We start from the raw sequence: 27,185 nt of genomic DNA, 5'->3' as shown, positions 1-27,185 counted from the left end.
GTGAAGTCAGAGCGAACGCTCCAAGTCCTTCCTAGGGCTCCGGTGCCTGCTATCGCTGCGTGCTGCTGTGCACAGAAACACTGCAGGAAACAAGAACCACAACAACTGCCGCTTTACTTCATCCTACGAGAGGTTGCCAACTTCTCCACATCCTATGGACTAACTGCTCTGCGTAAACCAGGCGGGGGGCGGGGGGGGAGGAAGTGAAAATATTGTTTCTGATTCACACTCAGTCCTCTAAACGACACTTTTTGGAGTGAGAAATTCTGGTCCCCAGAGAATGTGGGTATCTTGGCATTTGTTTTCCTTCTGGCTAAGAACAGAAATCTGAATGTGCCTCAAAGAGCAGAAAACCATACGGGAAAAATATTTTTAAATACGTTCACTTTTTCTCAAAAGGAACAACAACAAAAAATGATCAGACTGTTCATCTTCATTTTCTAAGGCTAAGAGTTTAGAAATTAGAAACAAAATTTTTAAATTAACAAATAAAAATATTTAGTTCCATAAAATGTTGAAATGAGTGACTTTATGTAGCCTGAATTCTTCCTTGTTTTCTTCAGAACAAAACATGGCCGCAACTGGCATGATCTGAGGGAGTTTCACGCTCAGTGGACCTGCATCTTCCCAGCAGAAAACAGTTGTGAGATCTGATGAGCACAACCTCCAAATAGTATTTAGAAAGGAAACAGCACAAAGTATGTCAAAGGACATTAACAGTGCTCACATGGGGCAGTGCCAGAGAGTGTCTCAGAGTATATAGCCTAGGTTACTAGTTACCCATCACACGGAGCATATTCATAGGACTGGGTTTTATTTGAAAGCTGGAGTTTGGGGTAGGTGGTTTGTTGTTGCTTGGGTGGTGGGTTTGGGGTTTTTTGGGGGCAGGGCATTGGTGGCAGTTTGGGAGTTTATTTGTTGGTTTGTTTTGGGTTTTTTAATTTGGAAACTTTCATGGGTGTTGACAGCAAGTCCTTTTAGCATCAAAAGAACCTTTGCTTCGCATGCATAAAATTCTCCATTTGGATCCTCTTGCTAAGAAAAGCAGATACAGCTTTGCTTAAATAGTTACAAACGCATCTGTTTTAACAAGTACACTATTTTCTTCTGGTTGCACAAGCAACATCCCTGGTCAGACGCAGCTCTGCCCCAGTACCGCCCCCACTCTCTCCACAATTGATGTGTATCTGCTGCGTAGGTCTGCGAGCTTGTGCACATGAAATGTGACACACACCCGACACGCAGAAGTTACAGAGCATCCTTCCTTAAGATCTATAAGATTTCTTAACATTACATCCAGGGGACTAATATCAGATAAACACATACATCAGACTAAAACGTACTTTACCACCTTGTTACAGAAGCTGTATTAAAAGTGACCAGAAATCTTTCAGATTTACCCAAAAACATGGCATTGTTCATTCTGTAACTTGTTTTATATAATTAAAGATCCTCTACAAACATCAACTAATGTCCCCAAAGGAAAATCAGGCAAATAACTAAACCTTACAAGACAGATAATCCTATACCAGACAGTACATCCTACATGACCTTGCTTAGCAGAAAGTCCTCAGTTCTTTAAACTGTACAGAATTATCCATAAAGCCAGGTTCAGATCTCTGTTACACTGCTGGAAATCAAGGGGCTTTGACAAAAGAACCACTCTGATTTGATGCCAGCAGGCATCAAATTCAATGCCAGGATCAAAATCTGGTCTTAAAACATTCTGTATTATGGCACTAACTCCTGCCAGTTTATTGGAACATGTATGTGGAAGTACAAATTTGTGACGCCTCAGTCCATTATTTCTTGTTTCACAAGAGTAATTAGATTAAGTCAGTATCTCAAATTATGCTGGTTTCCTCTTTGTAACCTATCAAAACATGTAAAAGGAGATTAAAAATTGTTCTCTTACTAAAAATTGAATCAGTGATACACAACAACTATAGAAACATACAGGAAAAAGGAGAGGATGGGAACTGAATCTTAGCTTACTGAGCCTGATGCTGAGCTCTTTACACAGCTCTCTTCCTTGTGCAATCAAGGACAGAAACAGATAAATGCTAAAATACATCCTGAATATTTGCATAGCAAAAACTTGTCAGACAAATTTTCATGTTTTTATTCTATTTTCATACCTGTAAAGACTCACTCTGCAAGTGCCTGTGGCGTTTACTCCACGAGTGATGAACATCTGATAAAAAGTGACAGTAAAGTAAGAATCCCTCCTGGTCCTCAACTTTCCCCTATCTCAATCTCTGGCAAATTGACAGTGGTTTACATTAGAAGAAGCAATGAGGTAAAAATAATATCCTGAATTTATCTAGTACTTTTCCTTAGGTAAAACATACATTTTATTTATTATTTTATAAAAATAAATAAGTACAGAGACATGATCACGGTCAAAAATATTATATTCAAATTGCAAGAGCCTAAAAATTTTCTGTGCAAGTGGGAACCAAATACTCTCATTTCCCAAATATGTTTTAAGCTCTGTACAGCTGATGTAAAACAAGGACAGTTATCCAATTCCCACCAGCGGTCTAAGGCTGTCAGCCCACAACAGAACTAGATTCCAAAACGCTACTCTACTTTTGAAAAACTAAAATCCTACTGACAACGCTCTACCAAACCCAAGCCTGCTGTCCCATTTTTAGCTCTAATTCCTATTTATTCTTTCACCCTTTTCCCAAGATGGAAGATAAAATTAATTGTAGCTGATTGTTCACAGACTCGATTTTCAGAGAGTTAGATGGCATTGCGTTACGCCAGAAGAAAAAACATGAATAGGTTGTGGTATTGCGCATTTGAAATTTATTATAAAATATTATCCGTTCAGATGACTGTTTTCCACAACTGCATGTATCTTTGTTCTGCACTGCCTGGCAGTACAAACACCCCTTCGCTTCGCTAACTGAAACGCTCTCAGCAATGAAGCTGAACTCACACGAAACCATCAGTGCAGTGGTCACCCATCTTTTTCCCACTTACAGAAATTTTCCTTAGATGTTTTCCTCAACAGGTGTGTGAATCCTTGTATAGCAAACTTAAGCCAGACAACACTAAGCCGGTTTCTCTCGGTTGCCTTCCACTGATGGCTTCAAAGCTGTCCATAGACCGTCTAGATATATCATGCGATGTGCTCCCAGCAAATAGTGCCGCAACTGCTACTGTTGTGGGCAAACCATTTATTTTCAGCCCAACCCTCACAGAAACCACGTTTCCTTCAAACAGCCTGGCTGAAACCAAGGACGCCTGAGCATGTACAACAAGGTTGAGCCAAAAGACAGAGCATGCAAACAGAGATCTCCCACGTCATCCCAAAGCCTTGTTTTCCATCCTTGAAGCCATCAACTCAAACACAATCTGAAACAGTTACTGAAACACGTTGCCAGCTTCTTCATCATCACTGGTTCTTCTTCCCCACCAAATGCATCGCTAACAACGAGGGCTGCCATGGAAAGGGAATCAGATAGTAAGTCTGGCACAGGATAGAAACACAGAGCAAGCACACAACTAACCACCACCGGTCTCCTCTTGCAGCACTGAAGCCCGAATGCAGGCTAGCACCAAACATGCCCTGAGAACAGCCTACCTGAGCCTTCTCTGAAGTGCAGATAAATTGCTACGTGCTTCATGCAAAAGGTGACGTGGTGCTCTCTGCCCAAAGCTCTGCTCGACAAGCAGCTCCAAGGGGGCCCAAGCCACGCTCACTGATGCTCTGGACCGCCCCGGACGGGGGCTGGCAGAGAGGTTGCTCTCTTGCCTGTACAAGCGTTGCTCGAGTGTTAGAGCTAAGATGCTGCGATATTTATTTGTTCCAAAAAGTGACTGCCTTTCCCTACCCGCCTCCCCAGGAAGCGAACAGCCTTGAGCGCATCAGCAGGAGCGTCAGCATAGTTTAGGCTTGTGGTATGGAGCGCTCTGCAGTCTTGGGAAATCAGAAGAGCTGCTTTCTCCCATAAACATCCTCTGGTTTCTGTGTGGTGCCTCTGCCTTTAACAAAGATTGATGGGACACATGCAGCCTGCTGAAGTAGCAGCACATATTTTTTCACGCCTCCAGAACACAGCAGTGCAGGTAACGCTAAAACTGCTGCTTAAATCCATTTTTAACCTGGGGAATTGACTCTAGATTACTGTGCTTAACGTCCTGTAAATAAATTCCTAGGTGAAAAAAGCTTTTAAAATTCACAAAATTAAATGATGATATAAGCTCAGGTTGAACTGCCAGCTTTCTCTGGATGCTATTTAGAGTTTTTATTCCCTACCACACAAGCACCCCCATTACAAACCCTGACACTCTGCATGTATGCTGACAGACACAAAGTTCAGTGGCTGTTTTAGTGCGCAGCAGTTATATTCTTGGACTATTTATATTAAAGCACATTGAGGATATTTTCCCACCTTAAAGGCATTTATAGTGTACATTTATAGCGTACAAGTATCTTTTGGAGGCAGAGAAATAGATCAACTTCCCTAAGAACATGGTTAGGAAACAGTTTCCCCTTCTATCTGGCATGGTGCCTTCCCAGCAAGGCAGAAGTGGAATTTCTGAGACCTCTTTATGAATAAGCAATACAAGACTCCTGAGATGGGATAGTTTAGCAGCTTCCATAAAGGCACATCACCTGGAGACGGCGACAGTTCAAGCCGGGTCCCTTGGCTTGCAGGTGACCTGCTGCCGCCCCTGCTACAGGAGGAGCGCGCCACTTCCCAGCACAAACAGCTCTCCCCACCTTACCCCCAAAAAACCTGTCAGGAAAGAAAGAGCCTAGCGAGTTTTCACTTTGGCCTTTGAAGTTCTTCCTTGGCTGACTGATGCTCGCCCATACATAACTAGAAGAAAAGACTTCCATTGTGCCGCTCTTTACACCAAGCGTATTATGCTCCAGACAAAAGCTTTCGAGTCTTAACTTTTAAACACACCTCTCTTTAGGGTGTACTGTTTCTAAGCCATAAAATCTTTTTTTGTTCATTAAAAAAAAAATAAAAAAAATTAGACAGCTTTTCCCCCTCAGGCAATCTACCCTGCTTGTTAGGGGGGTTTTGTATCAATTTTTGCAAACGAATACCGCAGACGTACAGCAGTTTGCAACACAACAGCCAGGTTCTCATCCACAGAAATAGTTATTTATCCCAAATATAGTCTCCAGTGGCTTATCCAGCCCAGCTTTAAACATGAAATACAGCCATTGTAGGAACTCCCTGGTTTTAGATGAGACCTGGTGAATAATCGTTCTCCCTGAAAACATCTCCAACATCTGGCAACTTGCTGCTATTTGCAGGGTCTGCGTGCTGGGTCAGGGCAGGGATGCGGGAGCAGGGCAGGGGGTTAAGCAATGAACATGCTCAGCACCTGCTTGCTCTCTGCCTGATTCTAATCAGTATTCTCCCCTCATGCCCAGGAATGGTAGAATTCCCCAGTTTCCTCAAAAAAACCAAAACTTTTTCCCCCTCAAGGGAAGGGCGGGGGGGGGGAGGGAGAGAGGAAAAAAAAAGTAGGGTCTGACCAAATTTCATTAAAGACAATGCAAGTCTTGCCATTAAATTCAATAGGCTTTTTTGAGGTTTATGAGAATTCTCACATGCTTGACACTATTAATTAGAAGAATTAGTGTGTTAAAAAACACAAAACACAAAATAAAACCCACAATTTTACTGTTTAAAATACCCTACTGTAACAATGCCATTTTCCTTGAAACTCTAGAAAACAGTAAAAACATCAGCAACTCTGGAAATCAAATCTTGCCTTACTGCAAGTTGTACTGCAGTTGCACATCTAAAAACTTTTCTTTTTTAAGACCTGTTGACAAGTTCATGCCAGTCTATCAACTGGAACTGCCTCCTTAAATTTTTGGCTCATAACTTTATGTCCAAGTCACTAGACTATTTCTCTCTGTCAAGAAAAATTTTACCAAAGAAAGCACAGATTTCATTTTAAAAAAGCTTAAAAACAAACCAAAATGGTTCATCTCTAATCAGTGTGTATAAAACAAAATCGCACCACTGAAAAATGCATTGGTGCATAAAGATTTTGAAAGCTACAGCTTTAAACTATAAATACTAGCAATAAACAACAAAAGAATGTGTGAAGCATGATTTTTGTCTCCTTTTTCTTCTCAGTTCGTATTTCTATTTTAACAAGTACATTTGTAAAACAGAAAATCCAATTTAAAAATAAAAAAAAATTTTAAGCAGTTATCCAGAAGTTACGATACATTCTTAGCAAATGCAAGAACAGTGCGAGACCTGCGTGCCCAGTCACAACCACAGAAGTTTCAAGCACTGAATATTTGTGTAGAACCAAAGATTATTTACATATAATATTGAATAGACTTTCCACACCACAAATCTAAGAGAATTGCAGGCTATTCATGGGAAACTCAGCAAAAAACAGCAAAAACTATGTATCATTAATTGCTGTACTCCAGTAAACACATTGTGACTCAGAGCACCAATGTAAATTGAGACACCACCTCTGAATCCATGAGCTTAATCCCAGACTAGCTATCAATCTGCTTTTGCTGTAAACAATAGTAATAAAAGTATTAGAAATAAAAATACTGAGTCTTGAGCTACTTCATCAAAACACACGTGCTGCTCCTAGCCAGGGGTCACTGTTCAGTGCAGAAGTGCTCCACAGCCAGGGCCACTGGACCGGAGGGCACTCACTGGCCCCCTACAACCACCCCAGTGCTCCCCAGCTCCGCAGCCCCCAAGGCTGGAAGCCTAACCACTCTTTCAAGGACAGGTTACAATCCTTCCTAGCCACAAAGCATTCATTCAAAAACATCACCTGGATTTGCAGTTTTGACAGGTGAGCTATTGCAGCTGAACCCCTATAACACTTTTAATTTCTGGACCCCAAACATTTGGAAATACCATTAAGAGAGGAAAATATCATTGGTCCCATCCCTAACAAAAAAAAAACACAAACCCAAAACTAACAAAACACACAAAGGTACAAAGTAGATTTAGCCAAACAGGAGCAGCTGACAGACAGATCCCCTACACTCCAGCCCCTTCTCCACTGCACACATTGCCAGGATGCACAGCAACAGGAGGGAAAAAATAAAAATTAAGGAGAACGTAGAAAGTGAGAAACAACAGCTTCTAGGATCCTGTTCTAGTGGATCACAGCGGAGACCAGTAGCTGGGGAGGGGGAGCAGGCAGTTCCACCTCAGCTGGCTCCAGGCACAGGCAACACACAAAGTCATTCTACAGAGCAAATTCTACCAACTCAAACCAGCTCTCTTCCAAACCAAACACAACTCTTCTAGCACTAAGTTTGCTACGACCTCATTTTTTCTTGTTTGTGTTTAGGGGTATCACTTACTTCTAAACACATTAGTCACCAAGATCACTCTTTCCTACTCAAAAAGGGTATTAAAAAAGTTCCCTCATCCCACTCCAAAGATGCAGAACCACACTCACTGCAGCCCAGTAACAAGACTGTTACAGCCTATGGAAAGATGCCTTTGGCAGCCCCTTTCCCACAGCTGTGGGAACTTCAGCAGCAAACCAGCACCAGCTGTGCCATCAGGGGGAAGCCACTGAGCCCAAATCACTGGGACCTAAGGCATCTGCTCAAAGAGCTGAATGTCACTAGCTGCAAAACACCACCTACAAAGCACAACTGTGACAACAACATCACCTAGAGATCACAGCAGTCCCGGGGAAGATTTAAACCTCACATTTAAAAAAAAAAAATAATAAAAAAAAAAAATCACTTACAAGCCTCCCAGAAGAGAAAGGCAGAGCAAGAAGCTCCCCAGGCTGGAAACCAGGCAGCACCAGCTCCCACCTAGGCTGGAAGCCACCCTTGAACTTGAAAGTACTGCACGAAACCATGAACCCCACGGCCTCCCCGCGCTGCTTTGAACTCACAGAAGCACAGTGGGTCTTTTAACCAAAGGACCCAGCCCAGCAAAACAGGTCCCAGTACCCCAGGGGCATGCCACCCCTCAAACCCCTGGAGGCTAAAACAGGAAGAGTAACAGAGTAAGAAAACAAAGTGCATCCAAAAGCGTTCCCCCTTCACCGTCCTGGGAAACCCATCATTCTGCCTGGCTACCACATGCCAGCCAAGGGCCAAAAAATAAGCACCAGGTGGCCAGTTTCTTTAATAGAGTGACTTTTCTGCATGCTAACACCCAAGACTGGAAACAGATGAGCCCCTGGTCTGCTCTTCAACCACCTGGAGAATCTTTTTTCCCCCCCTTATAGGACTTTTCTGGAATGTTTTATTTTTTATTTATAACAACCATTAATCAGGATTCAGATCCTAGATGTATTGAGGACTCTTAATACTCTAATTTCTGTCTCTAATATACTCTTCCAAGGCTGACAAGTCTGTTCCTGATGTCAGATTAAGAGAAACATTTATGTCATCAATCATCGTTCCATCTTTTAAACTGCCAGCGTGGGAGAAATACAGCAACTTTGAATCCTGGCTTGTTTTAAGTTCCTCCTCAGCCAGGCAACCTCTACGAGTTTGGGAAAAAAAATCCCTCTTTATGCCTGTGACAGCATAGGGTTTGGGAACCAGCTGAATTAGAGCTCCTGATTTCTTTCCCAAAATTTCACTGGCAGGGCCGATTAAGATCAAAGGTTGTGGGGAGGCGTGCAGTTTGGGGGGACAGAGCCGTGCCTCCCCGGGTGATACCCTTCAGCCAGGGAGGAGGCAGAAAGCAGATGGAGCCAGCAGCACTGCCTCCCATCCCCATCCCGCTGGCACTGGGGAGCAGATTGGTTACAGAGCTTCTTACAGCACAGCGTCAGGGGGGTTGTTTGCCTTTTTTTTTTTTTTTTTGCTAAATCATGTGTTTGAAAATTTCTGAGTGCAGCCCTCTAAAACAGCTCTTTTTAATTTGCTCTGCTTTTAACGTTTTATTTTAACTACACTTCCCTGCCAACAGATCTCTTATTTACCAGTGAAAATAGATGTTTAGTGCTATAAAGCCTAGCCAAGTCTGAGAAAGTAAGTTCCCTCAAACCTGAAATGTAATTAAACTTCCATATTAGGGCCACAGTCAACCTGAAGCAACCTGCACAGCCCCGCTGAGAGCAGGGGATTGTTCAGATGTAAATGACGGTACAATTTGGTCTCAAGAAAGCTTTTAAACAGAGATGGGAAAGGAAATAATAAAAAGATAAACAAAATGTCTGCTGCATGCAGCCATTTTGCATTTTCACCAGGAGAAGTGACCATCCCGAGAGCCTGCGATGTCCTCGCTGCTTGAGTCCCCACTGGGCACCAGCTCAGTGCAGGCTGGCCCGTGTCACCTGCCCTGGCACACACAGCATGCGGGCTCCACGCTGTTTGGAAGAGGTGGACAAGCAGTTTTAAGGACTTTTTAAAAGGTAGCACTGTATTTGTTGGAAAAAAAAATTGTGGGTGCTAAAGCAACAGGCATTTGTGTGCTTTTCTGTAGGGCTGCCAAACATTTGAGCATTTTCGCTTGATCGTGTTGATTTAAAAGGGAGCGGGTCCAATCGACTGCGCTAAACCATGGATGAACCCACAGGGCTTTTTCCTAACTGCAACATCTATTGTACAATCTTCTAAATAGACTCCTAAATGTTTTCTTCTATATTTTCCAGTTCCACAGACAGCAGCAAAGAACGCACTTAAGCTATATACTAGTCACATAATAGCTACCATAGGCAGCAAGACAGGTCAGAGCACAGGATGCCTTTCTCTGCACTGCAAGTGTTAAAAATTTTAAAGAAAAATGTACAGAAAAATTTGTAGACCTGCCGCCCTCCAAAATACTGCACCATAAAGGTTTGATGAGTATATACACTTAAAACATCACTCCTTATGTAAACAGTCCATAGATAACTTCTCTGGTTTTGGTGAAGCTGATAGAAATGGATAAGTTAAATGTGCAGGATGGTAATTATTTGAAACTGTCCCTTCTTACATGTAAATACTGATGATCTAATTCAGTGTTTGCTCACACACCAGCATCAGTCTATCAGCCAGAGCAGAATTAGTCTTGATTTATGCCTTGGCAAATGGAATGCACAGGATATTTATTTCTCCCCACCCCCCACCCCCAAATCCACACTTTGCAGGATTTCATTGGGAAAATGGGAAAATAACATACTTCACTTTCCATTTTCACATTTCTTTAGCTAAAAGTTTGCCACTTCTGGTTTTTTTTGTCAAAACACCTCCTTTCTGAAAACAACTTATTTTGCTGTTCATGAAACCAGTGGAAACCTGACTTCCACCAGCTAGTCCTGTGCAGGCTTTTTCTTGCCACTCAGCCTGACGGCAGGGACTGGGTAGGTGTCAGTGTTCACTGGGACACTGATCCCCCCCAGGTCACACTCCAGCCCTTCGCACCGGATCAAACAACCAGCCCTTAGGTCAAAACGGAAAGGAACTCCTGCCACACCATCTTCAGTAAAAAGGGATTTTCTGTGGAAGCACTCCCTGCCGCCCAGTTAGCCTGGTTTCTATAAAACCTGTCTATGTTCATCTCCACCGTTCTGTGAGCCAAAGATGATGGGAAGATGGGAAGCAGTTTTAAGCCCAATTTGGTTACACCGAGCACTTTGGTGCTACTGCCTCGCAGGGGGTATACAGGTTATACATCGGTTACATTTTTAACAGAGAGTAATTTTGCCAGAAGAACTGTAGTTGTTATTGCTTTTCTGGGCTGGTATATGGAACAGATCCCAATTATATTGGCATGAGCAGTCCTACTCATTTAAATACAGTGAATAAGATTTGACGGGGGCTGAATAAGCTGTCTGCTCTCAGAAATGTCAGCTGCATACAGTTTATTCCTCATACTATTCAAACCACAGTGATCTATGTGACTTTATATCTGATAAAGAAATTACTACATACTCATTGTCAGGTCAGACATCCAACATAAGGCATATCATAAATACAAAAATCCTTGAGACAGGTCCTTATATGGGCTTCTGCACAATATAAACATTGGTCATGTTTGGCAAAGTCTACATCCAGGCAAATATCCATTTTAAAAAATAAAAAACAGTAGAATGTCTATCATTGTCCTCCTCAGCGCAGCTCTCCATGGAAATGAACAAGTTAGAGTTCATGGATTTTAAGGAAATTTGTGCCTAAAACACTTTCAAAGAATTTTAACTGTTACTCTGGGGCAAAATGTCTCCTAAAGTAGCTGAGTACTTGTGAAGTATGCACAGACTGGTATTTTATTCAGCAATAACCAGAGAAAACGAAAACAGAGTGTATTTAAGAAAGGGAATGATAAAATGCTGATTTAAAAAAATTCTGGTTTAGCCCCTTACTCTGCTGTTTGTCACTACAGCAGAGGAGGCTCGCCCACATAAAAATCAATGCCACACCAGGAGAGGCTCTCTGGCTTTACCAGAGCCTTACTACTGTTTGTGAAGCTAAATTTCTGTGTCCAGATATGCCAGTGGAAGCGGCGGGACCTGGATCTAATGCTCACATACCCTACAATTCAGATGAAACTTCATATCATAATTACAAGCCAACGTAGCACATCCAGATTGCACAGCCTCTTCTACTGAGGATGTGGTGGAATGCATTTTACTATCTCTGAACTAAGTACAGCTTGCTGTAATGCAACAAGGAGCTGATTATTCTCAAGGATTCTTGCTCATTTTTCCACACAGCCTGCCTGATCAGACTTTGCCCCCTTTTTTGAGGAGGAGCAGTACAACTGTCCTTGTTGAGGCAAGGCAGGTCCATAAAATCAAAACTGAAGAAAATGCTGCAAGCTCGTTTGTGTCCCCTGTATACTGACAGCCCGATCTGGACAGCTGGCTGACTCCTTAAACTCCCTTTCTTTTATTGGCAGCCCATTTATCTCCTATGTGATTTGGTATACAAAGACAACTTTTTTTTTTTCCTTTCCCCCTTCAGGCTACACTCAAAGATTACATGAAACAAAATTAGTTTTATTAAAATGAAGTTAAATACCATGTATTTTACTTGTTGTAATAGTAAAATTTCACTGTGCATCGTACTCCAAAAATAGATTCAAACAAAGCCAAATCCAATAATGTTAAAGAAAAACTCCCCACAAAACTGAGAGTGTACAGTGCATACGTCCAACAGACCATGCAAAATAAGGATTCCATTCAAATTTCACATCTCATTAAAGACAATTTGGCCATTAATCCATAGGGGTTTAGGAGCAAAGAAGGATTTTCCAAGACAGATAAACTGAAATGATCCTCCTTTGATCTCCGAGGTTAAGAATCAGCAACAATGGAAGATGAACAAGGGGCAGAACTACTGGCCTTTTTATGTGCCACAATAGCATCGGCAAACAACTACTTAATCAATATTTGGCCAGGGACACTGAAAACTTCCTTTTCAAATTTTAATTCCTTGTTGTAAAACAACTGTAGGGCAACCAGCAAGATAAGACATTAAACTGACTGCTTAATTGCCTTTTACTGTCTTACTAGTTATATATGCACATTCTTAATAGTTTGTGAATTTACTAGGGTGAATAAATGACCTGTCAACAATTACATCAAACTCCACTAACTAAATAATCTCAGCCATGACACACTTTAACTCTAATGTGTCCTCAGTGAGTTTTAATTTCATTATGCTCCACTTTTTTTTTCTAGCCAGAGTGATTTAAACTGAATTAGTTTAACAGCATGTGGCAGGAGTACTCCAGGGCAAGTAAAGTAAAAAGCCGTGCTCACACTACGCTAAACAAGGTCTTATGGTGAATTATGTTACTGTACATCATTTTTATTAGCCAAAGAGCTCAGTGCTTGGAGAACACTTGGAAGTGTCCTGCATTTTTATTTATATATTTTGTTCTATCTCTAGCCCCATGTGTTTGTTACATAGGATTTAAAGTGACATTTACATGGAGAAATTCACATTGACTGGCTTGCTCTGATTTATTGCTTTGCGTTTCACTCAATTTCTTCTTAAATTAACCAGGGAGCACTTTGTAGTTCTGCTTCATTTCCCAATGCAGTTTTATTACACAGCTCTGGGGACTTGTGATAATTTATCACTATCAACTTTATTGGCTTCCCTCATCTCAACCTTGTTCCAACTCTTATCAATAAGTAAATCTAGTACCAAACTAAACCTTCCCCAAGTAAGTGTTAGATAAAAGCCTTGTCTTTGATACAACTGAGAATTACTTTCCAAAAATCAGACCCTGTGATAAAATAATGTGTTAAGGGTTTCATCAGCATCAACTTCTCCTTTCAGCATTACTTTCTAATTGGTTTCTTTATCTAATTAAAACCTCTGTCTGTCTGCCCATCACTACCTCCCTGTAAACACAAAGATCCTTGCCCTTGATAAGGGTTTTGCCAGAGAGTTTCACTCGGGATTAGAGTCACACTCTTGTTTGGTGGGTACTTTCTATTAACAGAATAGAACAAATTCAGGCCCCATTCCTGCCTGCCCCAGCCCACGTGAGTAACTTTACACACATGAATAGGCCCTTTGAGTGGGGCTCCTTGCCGTTACCCACGTATGACAGTCTGCAGAACTGGGGGTCTGGCACCCGATCCAGTAAATCCATTTTACATCCTAAACCTGAGGATTTTCCCCAGAGCTGCAGTTGCTCAGCACATTACAGAGCTGGTTTCAAGAAAAGCCTGATCTCTACCATGGTAAATTCCTGCTGACGTCAAGGATTTTGCAATTGTAGGAGAATCCAAAAAGGCAAAGATAAAAATCACATTCTTGGAGCAAGTCCTAGCCACACCGAAGTCGACCCACCATGTTTCTTGCCTCAGCCTTTCCAGAACAACACTGTGTAAATCTAATCAACTGTCAGAGCTACCAAATAAGATGCAAACTTGGGTACAAATTCAAGTTAACAGAGGTGAAGAAATCCTGATATTTGCTAAAATAACATTTGCCTTTGTTCTAGATATATGCAATTAGAAGAACTGGAAAGGATGTCCGCAGCAGTTCTGTTTGAATAGGCGCTGACTCTTTTTAAGTCAAAGAAAGTGTCCCTAAGATGGCAAAACATGCAACCCCATTAATGAAATCATGATTGCAAGCGAGGGATATGATGTTTCTGTAATTACTTCAGAGCGCTGCTGCTATGCTGAGTAACACCCTTTGTTCCCACAGCTGGAAGTATTACCAGTACTTATGTAAGGCGATTAGCGTGCAGTTAGTCTGACAATTAGCACTCTCCTCAAAGTCCCCAAGCTCGCCTTCAAGACAGGAGGGCATGGGCTGCTCCCGGCATCTCTGGAGCAGCAAACCCCACTCTCAAGTCACTCAAAACACAAACATTTAGCACCTTTCTGAAAACGCTCAGCACGCTGGGACATGGCTATCTGGCTTGATGGCGAGGTCATTATTGATCGTTGAGGTCATCAGTTATTATTATTAGCTCAGAATAATGATTTGGAAGCAGAAGCCTGGCCCAGAGCCCCACAGTGACAACCAGTCAGGCAGAAGAAACAAAGCTGTGGTGGGGGCTTGCGTGGCATCACCTGCACCCATCTGCACCCATGCAGCGCCTGGCGCTTCTGTCCAGGGCAGGACTCTCACACGCTACTGAGATATGAGGAAAGAAAGGGGGAGAAGAGACAGAAAAATCTGTTAGTGTTCTCTGCCTTGAGCCAAATCCTGGAGTCACCGGGGAGTTTTTCTTAATTAAGCCCTATTTTCTTGTCAGCTCTGAGAGGCTCAGAAACAAAATTCTGTTCAAGTTACACAAGGCGATTTCTTAGACCTGCTGCTGACCAAATATGTAAAGTACTGTATAAAATTCCAGTCTCAAGAAGATAATTGCCTGCAGCCACAGTCATCGCATTTCAGTAAGTGAATCTTTACTGGGCACGCTGAGCCAGGGAACACATTGTGCTTCTCAGCCTAAAACACAACAGTATTTTGCACAGCCAGTAAGTCCTCTTACCGCTGTGCCCTGGGACAAGCTGCTGCAGCAAAATCCACACGAGCCCTACATCAGAAAATCACAGCCAAAACCTAACTCAGCATCTGCCTCGTCCCATGCACCGGCCACTAACCCAACAGCCTATGACACAGAAATGAATGGCATGACTCAAAAGTGGTATCTGGTGCCTGCATGTTAATCCCGTCCCTTAATAAACTGCCTTTATTAGTTTAACAACCTAAAAATAACCGGCTGCGTGATACTGACCAACCCTAATCAAAACATCTGCAAGCCCATCTAGCCCCAGCTACCCTTTAGATCATGTGCCACCACTTCAAAGCCTGTGCATCAAGTCAGTAATTGTAACATTGCATCTAAATATTTAAGCTAGGGGCTGGTAGTCGCGTGTCCCATTTACAGTCAGCATCTGTCCTCTAATTCCATTACAGTACAAAGCAAAAATGTTTCCCAAAACTCACAAACAGGAAAAGCATCACACAGCTAGAGAAGCAGCAGCAGCTTGAACTTTCTAGCTGCTGAGCAGGGCTTTTGTGCTAAGGTCCTTCCCCCCCACCCCCCCGCTTCAAACGCCCCACATACACACACAAAAATAGGGGTGGTGCCGAAATTGTATTAATGTGAGCCTCAGGCACACAGAAAAAAAGAAAAGAGGAAGGGGAGGGAGAGGGGGGAAGGGTTTGGTCCAAGATGAAAGTAAGAGGGAAATAAAGGAGGCAATTTAGTCTGCTGTAGCCTGAATTGCTCTCAGTACAGCCAAGGGTAGAGGCTGGGGATGAGTAGGGCCCTTTTTGGACGGGTGCGCATGACTGGGGGAGGATCCGCCAGGACAGGGCCCGGGGGCCAATTCCGCTGGCCGGGAACAGAGGCCCCCTTTGAGGCCGGGTGGGGGGGGTCCCGGCCCCCCCCCTAGCCCACTCCGCCCGCTCACAGCAGCCCCAGGAGCAGCCCTACACCCCGTCGCTTGAGCACCACAGCCACCGGTTTCTGCCAGCAAGCAACAGCTATCTGATGGAGGCGGTTATCAGATTAGTCAGCAAACCATGCCGCACACAACTCCCGTGAAAGGTACAAGCAACTCCCTCTTCTGTAGCGGTTGTGCTAAAAATATGCCCTGATGTGCCATATAAAGGCACAAAAGTTCTTCTCCCATGTTTGTTATTTATAGCTTATGCCTTTAAGAAAAAATTATCCCACATGCAGAAATACAGATATGCCATTATAGAATTGGGTGCTTCCCAATAGGCACTGTGACAATCAAGGTTGCCTTTAAACATAAGCCCAAAGTCAGGGTAGGGGGTGACACTGACAGAAGTGCCGAAATACAGCAAAGTGGGCTGTGCACGTAGCATCTGTAAATGCCGGTGAGGGAATCACAGTTAAGTGTCCATGAACAGAGGCTGAAACAGAATCACAGCGGGGCACAAGGAAGTTTACCTGCATTTATATATGTGATAGGAGAAATCCCAAGCCACATGACATACCACTTCTATTGCACATTTTTCAAAACAACCATGTTTCTCTTCTCTCTAGTCCCGCTCTGCTCTAAGTACTCCCCAAAACTTGAATTAGGTACCATTAAAACGACAACTGTTATCCTTGCCCTTGGAAAAAAAAAAAAACATCTTTCCCCAAGCCACCCAAATGCCCATGGCGAGGAGGGGATTTCGGGCAATGTCAGCAAACACCCAGCACTAGCTGTCTGCTCCTGAGCAGGAGAGCGATTCCCTGCTCCACACTCAGCCCCAGGATTTGCTTTCTGACCTGTCCCACAGCCTTCCCTTACGTCTCCCTGCACCCACACTCCTGCTACCGGAACACCTTGAGCCTCTGAGACCAGAGCTATAAAAATTACTCATATTGCAAAAGACTTCAGGCTTTTTTCATGCCGTAATGTGAAGTGCTCCCATGGAGAGCCCTGCCACACAAGGGTTTTGCTGCACACCACCGGGGTAACCTTCGGACGTCCTGCAAGCAACCCGAGTGTCAGAGAGGGCATCCAAGGCACCCTGTCAGCAGGCACCCCCTGCCACACCAGGCCTTGCAGCCAGGCTGGTGGGCGCAGGCAAATATGATCCTGCAGCATCAAAATCCCCAGGAGTGCTGCCAGTTATTTCAGTAAGAGAGCAGGATCTGACCTGATGACTTTTATAGACGGAGTGAAATCGAAACTCCTCTGCTGGCAATGGGAGCTGAAGCAAAACCTTTTTGTTGGCCAGATATACCAAGTAGTGATGGACTTATTTTACAGCTATTTTTTTCTTGTCATGAGCTTACTGCTGTGTCGTCCCTATAGTACCACACTATACATAAGGTATGTGTATGGTAACAAATCCTTTCTCAAGCAGCAGCTCTCACACCGCAGCATCCCAGCCACCCCAGTAATAAGATTAAGCAACAGCTTGCTAGTCAAGGAGGGGGAGCAGGCGTTGCTGGCGGGGGGGGGTGGGGAGAAGAGCACACTCTCCCTCCAACTGCCAAACCTTCCAAGGCACTGTCACAGAACAGACGGGATTATCAAGCGGCCGTTTGCACGGAACTGCTCGACCACATTCATGCAGCAAAATCCTGCATGTGCAAGGACAGGATAGGGCTGCGCTACCCCATTTAGTCAAGGGGAATTTTGCCACTGACTGAACTCAAAAGCAAAGTAGGACACTTGTGTCCACAGAAAGCGAGGAGAGGGTACGCAGGAGGGCAGAATGCAGTTTCCTCATACAACTGTGGTGGGGGCCACAAGCCAGCCCCCCTTTGCAGCAAGGCACGGCCAGCCTCAGCGCTTTCCCCACAAGAGTCTCGGGGCTCCCCCGGGGTTGGAGGGCAGCAGCCGTTTGCCCAGACACTGATTTATGGCAGATCAGGAGCCCCACTTTAAAAAGCAGGGACTCAAAGAACAGGAAGACTGTTTCAAAGAGAAGTAGAGGGGTGGGTTATATCGATAATATTTTTTCTCTTGCAGTCTCAATTAATTACTCTTTGTTCCATAAAGCAGGGAGATTATCAAGGCTTCCTATCTTCTGTTTCTAATCTCTGTTGAGAAATTCAGGAAGGCAGAAACGCTAGTTATTTTAACAACTAGGGCACCGAGTTTAGTTGTTTTTCCCTTGCTGCGCACCCCTCTCGGGACAGTCCTCTGCCGAAGGAGATACTGGAGGAAGCTCTGAACTCATCATACCAGGGCAGCTAGACTGTGCAATCAGACTGTGCTTTCTGGCCTTCACCTTTGACTTGGTTAGCATCTTCTGCCTGTTTGTTTTAAACACATCCGCACAAACACAGACAGGCAGAAGATGAGGCTTCCCTGGAATCTTTAATAACAGAGTTGAAAACCAAGTTTCGGGTGTGCTTTTGGGTTTGTTCCTGCACAACAAGGAGATATCCTACTGTTAAAGAACAGGTTTTGGTTGTCCTTCCTGAATGGCACTTGGCATCTCTAGATGTCTAGAAATGCTAGAAACATTTTCTAGGTAAAAACAGCTACTTTTTCCACAGCAGAGTCCATAAAACTGCGTGGAGCATCAGCTATTAGGGGCTCATTGAATAATTCATCCCTCATTGCAAGCCCATAATGTCTTTTCTCAGCCTTTTGTGGGGCTGTTTTCTCTTCTTTTCTCCTTGAATTATAAAAAGGTTGCCTTCTTTTGTTCACATCAAGCTGCTGCTAGCTGAAGCTTTGTCTGTGCAAAGCCAAAGTGTGAGTTTCAATGGACTCCCCCCTCTTTGTTTTCCAAGTTCATCTCCAAGTGTAGATTGTGTATAGAAGGCCTTCTTTGTAAAAGCTGGAAAAGTTGTACAAATGTTTGACCAGCTCATTTGGTACTTTTGTCTCGCCTTCTCCAGTGCCTGTGCCTGTGCTGGGCAGCCACTTCCAGGCACAGGCCGCCCAGCCGAGCCCTTGCCTGCCCCTCTGCTCCAGCCTGGCCGGGGCGCCGGGCACAACCACAGCGGGGGCAACAGCTGCCTCCCCCCCCGGAGCAGCACTTTGCCTCCGCCTTGTTCAGGTTGCAACCTCCTCACAGCCCCGGCCAACCACCAACACAAGATTTTCCCAGCGGTTTTAAGAGAAAGAATGAAATGCACGGCTCCCTGCCCTGCGTGCCGGCCACAGAGACTCAAGAATCCACAGCCTTTGGCTACATCCACCTCTCCTGCGGCCTTTTGCTTGGCTTGGGCTGGGAAAGCAGCCCCTGCGTGGCCGGGCCAGGGGCTCTGCAGCCGGCTCTACCCCTCCCCTGCTCCCTGGCCTCCTTCCCTACAATTGAAGGCCAAACCAGCAGCAACCCCCATCTTTGCTCCCACCTCTGCACCATTCCCACACACTGCAGGGTCGTACCGGTGGGGAACAGGATGGGATGTGCTAGCCACCTTGTCAGGCTAGCTCCTCGCCTTACACCTCCTGCTGCACCAGCCTCAGGACAACCTCCAGGAGCAGGGGAGTGTTACCCACCAGCTCTGGGGCTGGCACTGGCCAGTCCCAGGGCTCCACGGAGAGCAGGAGGGAGGAAATGGGACTTTACCTCTTTCACTGAGGATGCCGTCAATGCTGTGCTTGGCCTTCTTGTCACCTTCCTCCACCTCCTTCCTTTCCAGCTCGGCCTCCTCTTCCTCGCCTTTTCCAAACTTGCTCCGCAGGATGCGGCTGATGGAGCTCACTTCGGGGGGAGCGCAGAGCTGTGACCGGGCTCGCCCCCAGCAGCCCCCCGCGGCGGCCAGGCCGTGGAGCCGAGCCCCGCATCAGTGCCGCTGTCCCACATCCCCCGTCGTCGTCCCGTCCCGTCGTCCCCCCCCCCCCCGGCTGCTGCTGCCAGTCGGGACTTTCGGTAGCACTACCCGCTCCCCTCCCCGCGGGGGTTTCCCGAGGCACCGTCCCGCACCGCACGCCTGTGCTGGCACAGAGGCCCCGCAAGAATTTCCCCCCCCCCCCCAGGCTCGGGCCGTGGGTGATGAGAAAAGCCCACGGCTACCCGCACAAACACCGCCCGGCTCCGCAGCCCCCCCCCCCGCCCTCGTCCCGCAAGCAATCCGCCGGCACCGGCACCGGGAGCTGCTTCCCGCCTTCGCTTCCCAGCTCCGGGTCCCCGGCGAGCCCCGAGCCGTCCTGCGGCAGCAGCCCGGCGGGGAAGCGGGGGGAGGAGGAGGGGAGGGGGCTGCAGTTGCCATTTAATTGAAAACACCCCCGCCGAGAGCAGGAACCCTCCCGGGACGCGCCTGCCGGCACCAGCGTGCTAACGCCGACGGCTCCACGGGCACCAGCCCGGCCGGGGCTCCGCTCCCGCAGACTACAGGGCTGCCCCCGCTGCCCACGCCGGCCCTCGGCCCGAGCCCCCCGCCGCCCGTACCTGACGGCACCGTGTTGCGGTCACACACCCCGTCCTTCAGCAGCTTGTCCCGGATCTCCCAGCTGAACATGCCCGCGTTTTCCCGCTTGTATTCCTCGATTTTCTTCTCAACATCCGGCGTCGTCACCTGCTTCAGTGAAGACAAGGCGAGCGGGCAGGGTCTGCAGGGCCGGGAGCGGCCGCGGGAGTCGGGGCTGCCGCCGCCGGGACCCCCGGTGCGGCCGGAGCCTGCCCGCCGCCCCGCCCCGCCGCCAGCCAGCGCCGACCCCGCTCGCAACCCCGCCGCGAAGCACCCCGGGGCCGGGCAGGTTAAAAGTCAGAGGGGACCGAAGAGGCACCCCTGGGCCGGCGGAAGACACGCAACCCCCGGGGGAAGGGAAACCTCCCGGGAATTCCACCGGGGCTGCCGGGGAAAGGTGGGATCGAGCCCTCGGAGAGAAAAAATCCCGAATTAGGCAGCACCGGCTGCCGTGCGGCAGAGAAGAAAATCCCGGGGAAATTAGAAGAGGGGTCTCTGACAGCGAAGCTCCAAGCTGTGGAAGTTTCGGCTGAATAAAGTTTGAAGCGCCAAAGAAAAAGCGGCGTGACCGAACCGCCGAGAGGTCCGAGCGCCGGGGGTGCCTCCCGTGGCCTCGCCAACGTAAAATCAAGCCGAAACCGAACGAAACAAAGGTCTCCCGCCTGGGAATAGCCTTTCGTTCGGCTAACACGCTTCTAAAAAAATCACCCTTCTAAAAAGTTACCTCTAGTCACCTAGACTCCCTAACACCCGAAGGGAAAGTTCGGGCATTGCTACCTTAGAAGCAATAAAGGGGGTAAAAAATGTAGCAGCAACTTGCGACAGAAACTAAAGCCTTTACTTCGCTTTTGTGGGAATGAAAAGCTAGAGGAGGGGGAGGCTGATCGGAAGACAAGAATCCATATTTGCACTATTGTGAGCCCAAACTTTTCTAGCGGTGTAACTCTAAATACACGCAGCTTTGGAGCGAGCTGAAAAACGCGCAGAGGAAGAGCGGGAGCAGCAGGCAGGCGGACAGAAACGCAGGTCAAGTTTTTGCGCTTCGCAACGAAAGAAGCGAGGGCCCGATCCCGCCGCACTGAGCGAGCCCTGCCACCGGAGCGATCGGTCCCCCGGCCGCGCCGGGCGTCGGGAAAATACCCCCCTCTCCCCGCTTTCGTTTGAGAAGGTATTTTTCCAAATCGCATTTTCTGAATTGGAAAAAAAAATTGCCACGAACTCCCAACAAGATTTTTGAAAGCCTCGGAAAGTTTCAGAGCAACAGGCGGTGCCGTGAGCTGTGCCCGGTGCCTGGCTGCGCCCGCCCCCGGTCCCCGCATGGTGCCCCCGGTCCCCGGCCAGGCTGCCGCCTCCCGCCGGCCGCGGCCGCCCCGCGCTCAGTGCCGGTCGGGCCTCGCTCCCCGCCGCGGCCGGGGTTTGCCCGGCTCCGGGCGGGCGCGGGGGGCTCACCTTGGGCTTGCTGCCGCCGATGGCCCCCGGCCGGATGGAGCCCGTCTCCTGGTACCTGCAGAGAATTTTGGAGACGCAGCCGTGGGACACTCGCAGCTGGCGAGAGATGACACAGGGCCTTATGCCATGGTGGGCCATCTCCACTATCTTGTGTCGGATATGGTTGGGTAAAGGCCTGCCATTGATAAACACTCCTCCGAGCTGATTGACTCTGCCCTGGCCTAGAGGAGTAGAGACTAGAAAAGGAGGGGAGGGGAGGCAGGAGGGGGAAATGGCGTTAACGTCTCCTTCGGATCCTGCTGCGCCTTTTTTTGTTATTGTAGTTTTGTCGTTGCTTTTCTGTAAAAGGCAATTCGCCGCCCCCCCACTCCCCCCCCGCCGCCCGCCCAGCCGCCCCGCAGCGCGCCCGGAGCCCACCGGCTCCCGCGGAGCCCTCGCTGCCGCCCAGGCGGGCCGGAAGAGGCGGCAGCGGGGCGACTTCACCTGTTGCATCCGCACCGGAGCCGGGGGTCAGGGCTCGCCCGGCTCCCGCGGCGCGGCGGGCCGGTGCGGGACGCCCGCGCCCTGCCCGGCCGGCCGGGGCGCGGCGGTGGGGGCCGCCCGTCCCCCCCCCCGGGGCCGCAGCCTGCGGGGTCCCGGCGCTCGCGGCTCCCGCTCCGCCGTTCGCCCCGGGAGTGCCCCCGTCCCTCGAGTTCATTTCGATTTCGTTCGCGTGGCTTTTATTTAATTAAAAAAAAAAAAATCTAACTTTTTCCTCACTTTTCCCCCCAACTTTGGGCTCCCCAAACCGCTCCTTTCACTCTGCTTAAAAAGCGGGTTGAGGCTCCGCTGCGCCGCCGAGCTCCCGGCCAGTTCTCCCCGCTCCCGCCAGTCGGAAGGGACGGACGGCGCCCGGGGTGCGAGGCCAGAGCCGCCGGCCCGCAGCCGGGCCTGCCCGCAGCGGCCCCAGCCGTGCCCGTCCCGGGACGGCGGCTCTGACAGCCCGGGGGCGCGGGCCGCTCGGGCCGCCCGGCTGCGCTCCGTCCGCCGGCCCTTGGCGGGTGTCGCTGCGCCCCGGCCTCCCAGCACCGGGCAGCCCTCCCTTCCCCGAGTGGAGCAGCCCGGGCGCGGCCTTACCTTCCAGCGGGAACCCGCTGCGGGGGTAGTTCTGCCCGGCCCCGGGTCGCATCATCCTGGGGACAGCTCCAGCCAGAGTTGTCATCGCGGCGGCTGCCCGGCAGGGTTATATCCAGGTGAGGGCTGATCTAGGAGAGATCCGCGCTGTCAGCCGGTCCCACCGAATCAGGAGTGGTCCCGAGAGGGGGTGGGGGATGCCGCCGGGGGGCGGGGAGGAGGCAGCTCCGCCGCTGCCCCTTTGTCAGTGACCCGCGCTGCCCCGCACCGGGAGGGCAGGGGCCGGGGCCGGAGCCCCGCCGGGCGGCGAGGCTGGGCGCAGGGGCGGGCGGGGGCGGGGGGCGGCGGCGGCGCTGTCCCCGGTGCGGCGGGGAGCGGCGGCCGCGGGGCCGGGAGCATTTATCGGCTCCGTCCCCGGCGCGGCTCCGCGGCGGCGCCGCCGCGATTGGCCGCCGCCGCCCGGCCCGGCCGCGCCGCCCCCGCTGATTGGGCGAGCCAGGCGGCTCTCCCGCATCGCCCCGGCCGGCGCGGCGGCAGCGTGACCGGCACGGCCCGGTGCGGTACGGCACGGCTCGGCCCCGAGCTGTCCCCGCCGGCAAAGAGCGGCCGGCGGCGGGGAGCTGCTCCGTGCCTCGACGGCTGCCCCGGCCCCGGGGAAAGGAGCACCAGCCGGAGGCGGCCCGGATCCCGCACCCGCAAGGACCCCGCGTCACCCCGGGGCTCGGCGGGGCCGCCACCCGCCCCCGCCAGGCTGCCGGGCACGGAGGGGCAGCCCTACCTCCCTGCCCGTAAAGTGCTTTGTCTCCTGGCTCCGCTCCCCCGAGCACCAGTGGTGGCGGGTAGAGGGGACCAATCTCCCTTCTTTTTCTTGTTTCGTTTTGTTGTTTGGGTTTTTGGTTTGTTTTGGGTTTTGGGTTGGTTTTTTTTTGTGAGAAAAAATGCTTCTTCTTCCCGTCCGTCCTTCTGCTTATTTATTTTGCACCCAAATCTCTCGGCGTCCCGAGGAAAGGTCTCTGGACCAAACGGTGCTAACGGTTTTGGAGGGAGAGCTGCCAGTGAGATCTCCGTGGGGATTTCTGCCTTAAAAAATCGATGGGACGAGAGTGTCCCTGCATCACACGCCTGTGCACGGGGGTGTGTATGCGGGTGTGTACGGGTGCGAGGCGGTGCGTGTTAAAGTCTTACTAACAAGCGTTTGTTCCCAGGAATTTATTGTTGTATTCAAACTAAACTGCTGGAAAAATAAAAGAGGTAAAGTCTGCCTAGGAGCTGAAGTGACCACAGCAGGATATGACGCCAGGAGTGTTGTAAAGACTGTCTGTCCTTAAAGAAGGTACTATTGTGCATGGCCTTTTATTTATAACTTGGTAAGTGCCAGCAAACTCGCCTCCTTTACACTCTGAAGTGCCAGCCCAGCTTTCCACAGTGCTCTTTATTTGCAATAGTCTATTCAGTAACTGTCACTCCCGAGCTTCAAGTTATTCAAGACCTTAATCAATCAAAAGGATGAGAATCGTTCAGGTTTCCCCCCTTTGAAACGAGCCAAACAATGTTTTTCTGGGCTCCCTCTCCGCTTCCACTTCACGGGCCGGACAATCGGTACCGGCCCCGGGGCGGGCGGGGGTTCGCGTTATTTAGGCGGAACCCCGGAGCCGGAATAACGAGGGAGTCCGCCCCGTCCGCCCGGCAGCGGGAGCGGGAGCGGGAAGGGCAGCGGCCCGGCGCAGGCAGCTGCGCCCGGGGAACGCGGCGTTTGCCGGCCGGCTCCCGCCGGGGTGCCGGGGCGGAGGTTCCCGCAGCCGCCCGTGTCCCGCACGCTCGGGAGCGTCTGGCCCGTGGTTCTGCCCCCAAACCAGCGGCTGCCACCCCCTTGTAAACGCGTTAAAATAACCCGCAAACCCCGAGGGCGCAGCGGCCTCTGCTCTGCCCAGGGCAGCTTCCCGCACGGGCAAGGGACGGGTCGGCAGGAAAAGCTGGCAGCGAGGTAAAAGTCAGGGCGTATTTTACACCGCGTGTGTGTTGTACAAAGCACCCCGATGGCCGGAGCTTGGAGACAACCTCCAGCGAGCCCCGCTAACGCCCGGCCCCGGGGAGGCGCGGCTGGAGCCGGGCAGCGGAGCGCGGCCGCCGGCCGAGGGGGTGCCGAGGCAGCCGCACCGCCCCGGCACCCGGAGCCGCTCGGGGGGGCTCCCAGCGGACCCCTGGCACCGCGCTCTGCGCCACGCGTATTTTACTCGAGGAAGGCAGGCGATGGAAGTGTTATTTAAAAAAAAAAAAGGAGAGAAAAAAAGAAACCAACAAACCCCCAACCAAACCAAACCTCAAACGAACAAGACGAAGCTATTTAAGATTTAATTCGTGCCTGGGAAACACGCGACGGGGAGCGGGGACGCACGGGAGCGCGTACGAGGAGAAGAGCATCCCCGCCACCGCCCCCCTGCCCCCCGGCCCCGCTGCGGCCCCCGCCGTGGGAACGGGAGCCCTCCCCACCCGCGGCCGCAGGGGCTGGGCGCCGTCGGTGCTCGGCCGTGACCCACGTCCACGCGAGGAGGGGCGCGGAGGGGCTGCCTCGGCCCCTCGGGGGCGCAGGAGGAGGAGCGGAGCCCCTCGGCCCTGGCATGAGGCGGGCCTGGCAGCTGCTGTGAGTTACCTTCCCCCGCTCCTTCAGCGACGCGCGTCCGTCTGCGTGGCGTGTGCGCGCGCGTGGGCCCGCGTGCCGCGCTCGGGGCAGGCCCATCTCGCGCCGTCCGGTGCCACGAGCCGCACCGAGACCCGGCCGCCGCTCCCGTGGAGGCCAAGGGCCGATCGCACCGGTGCAGGGGCGCCCCCCCCACCCGCGGCGCCTCCAGGCTGCCCCGGGGACCCCGCCGCCCCCCGGCGATCCCCGCTGCCCCGGAGCCCCCCGAGCCCCCCGGTCCCCCAGGCCGGGCTCCCGGGCCGGGCGGGGGAGGCGGTGTGTCACCCACCTACTCTCGTCCTGCTCTACCAGGCACCGGGCGCGCCGCGACGGAGCGGCCGCATCCTCCCGCGCGGGAACTGTTAGAAATTCAAGGCAAAAAGATTAGGCACGAATGCCTGGCCCGCTCCTCCCTCCCCTCCTCGCCCCCACCCCCATATTACAGTCCTTTAGGCCAGCAGAGATGATTTCACGGTTTTCCAGTGGAAATAGCTAAAAATGCTCCTGCTAATTACAGAGCTCTTCCAGGCCAGGTGCACTTTTAATTGGATTAGTAAGCACTCTATATTAAACCTGCAGCACATCAAATGGACAGTGAAAATTAGAGCTATTAAGAACACAGGCAATCATTTCTGAACGATAAACACTACTGGTTTCTCCTCTATTAGAAATAAATCAATTATACTGTTTCCGGGTTTGTACGCATATATTAATTTCTCCTAAGGGTTTCGGAGGGAATTCTCTGCCTAACTATTTGCAGGGGAGGTGAAGGGGAGAGTGCAGCTTCGTAAATAGAAACGTGTGCCTGGGAGAGGAGCGGAGAGGAAGAAATCAAAGAGCAAAGGAGAGAAAGAGAGAAAGAAGGAAGGCAGGCAAGAAAGAGAAAGGAAAGAGGAAAGAAGGAAGGAAGGAGAGGAGCAGAGAGGAAGAAATCAAAGAGCAAAGGAGAGAAAGAGAGAAAGAAGAAGGCAGGAAAGAAAGAGAAAGGAAAGAAGGAAGGAAGGAAGGATGGAAGGAAGGAAGGAAGGAAAGAAAGAAAGAAAATAAAGAAAGAGAGAAAGAAAGAAAGAGAGAAAGAAAAAAAAAGAAAAAAAGAAAGAAGGAAAGGAAAAGGAAGGAAGGAAGGGAAGAAGGAAAGAAAGAAAAAGAGAGAAGGAAAGGCTGACGTGTATGGGTGTCTGTGATCTCTGGGTCGCGCTGCACGCTGCCCTTGCCGCAAACACCTCCCAGGCACCCTCTGGGTCTGGGGTGCCCGGGCTGCCCCGGGGCCGGCCGGTTCGGTCTCACCCGCTGTCTGATGTCTCCTTCCACGGGTTTCCCTCCTCCTCCCCTTCCTACAGAGGGAGCGGGTTTGCGCCTTTTGCGGGATCTCGCACCGCCCGACCGCGGCGGCCGGGGCCAGGCAAGGCCCGCAAGCGGCTGCCCGGTGGCGCGGACGGCTGCAGGGCGCTGGGGGCTGCGGGCTGGGCTGCGGTCTTCGCAGCGATCGCTGGCCCAGCCCGACCGTGAGCCCCCCGTTAAGAGGGTCCGTCCCCGCTGCCGGCCAGAAAGGAGGCGGGTTAAATCAAACCGGTACCGACTTTTTCGGAGGAGAGCGACCAGGGTTCGACGCCGACCTGTAAAACGCCACAGCAGAGAAAATTCCATGCCGTTCTAGGAAAGGGGGGTGGGGGGTGTACAGTAGTACGAAC

The 27,185-nt window shown here is 50.0% G+C and overlaps 1 protein-coding gene and 1 long non-coding RNA gene across 2 annotated transcripts in view; both read right to left on the bottom strand.

The window, feature by feature from the left end:
- The window catches only part of LOC308072352, a 272,072-nt gene that overhangs the window by 119,114 nt on the left and 125,773 nt on the right, over positions 1-27,185 (bottom strand). The gene's annotated exons all lie outside the window — the stretch shown is intronic.
- Positions 2,390-22,953, bottom strand: LOC308072918 (paired box protein Pax-3-like). The gene is made up of 4 exons (XM_080410493.1): positions 22,821-22,953; positions 21,705-21,940; positions 20,237-20,366; positions 2,390-19,549 (listed from the first exon to the last, which is right to left on the bottom strand). Exons 1-4 carry the CDS (start codon positions 22,903-22,905, stop codon positions 19,308-19,310), a joined length of 693 nt encoding a protein of 230 aa, XP_080266619.1. The 5' UTR covers positions 22,906-22,953; the 3' UTR covers positions 2,390-19,307.

Source organism: Falco punctatus (genome assembly GCF_963210335.1).
Source record: "Falco punctatus genome assembly, chromosome: 13".
In the NCBI taxonomy this organism is placed as follows: Eukaryota; Metazoa; Chordata; class Aves; order Falconiformes; family Falconidae; genus Falco; species Falco punctatus.
Note: the sequence above shows the minus strand (reverse complement) of the source record. Positions and strands in the feature narration are given on the sequence as shown.

What these genes read in the sequence shown, in the direction of transcription:
- LOC308072918 (XM_080410493.1), bottom strand. Translation starts at nt 22,905, where the DNA reads ATGACAACTCTGGCTGGAGCTGTCCCCAGGATGATGCGACCCGGGGCC. An exon ending in CAGCGGGTTCCCGCTGGAAG is followed by an intron (nt 21,941 to 22,820) that starts GTAAGGCCGCGC and finishes CTCCTTTTCTAG; the next exon opens with TCTCTACTCCTCTAGGCCAG. An exon ending in CCGCAACACGGTGCCGTCAG is followed by an intron (nt 19,550 to 20,236) that starts GTACGGGCGGCG and finishes CTCCCCCCGAAG; the next exon opens with TGAGCTCCATCAGCCGCATC.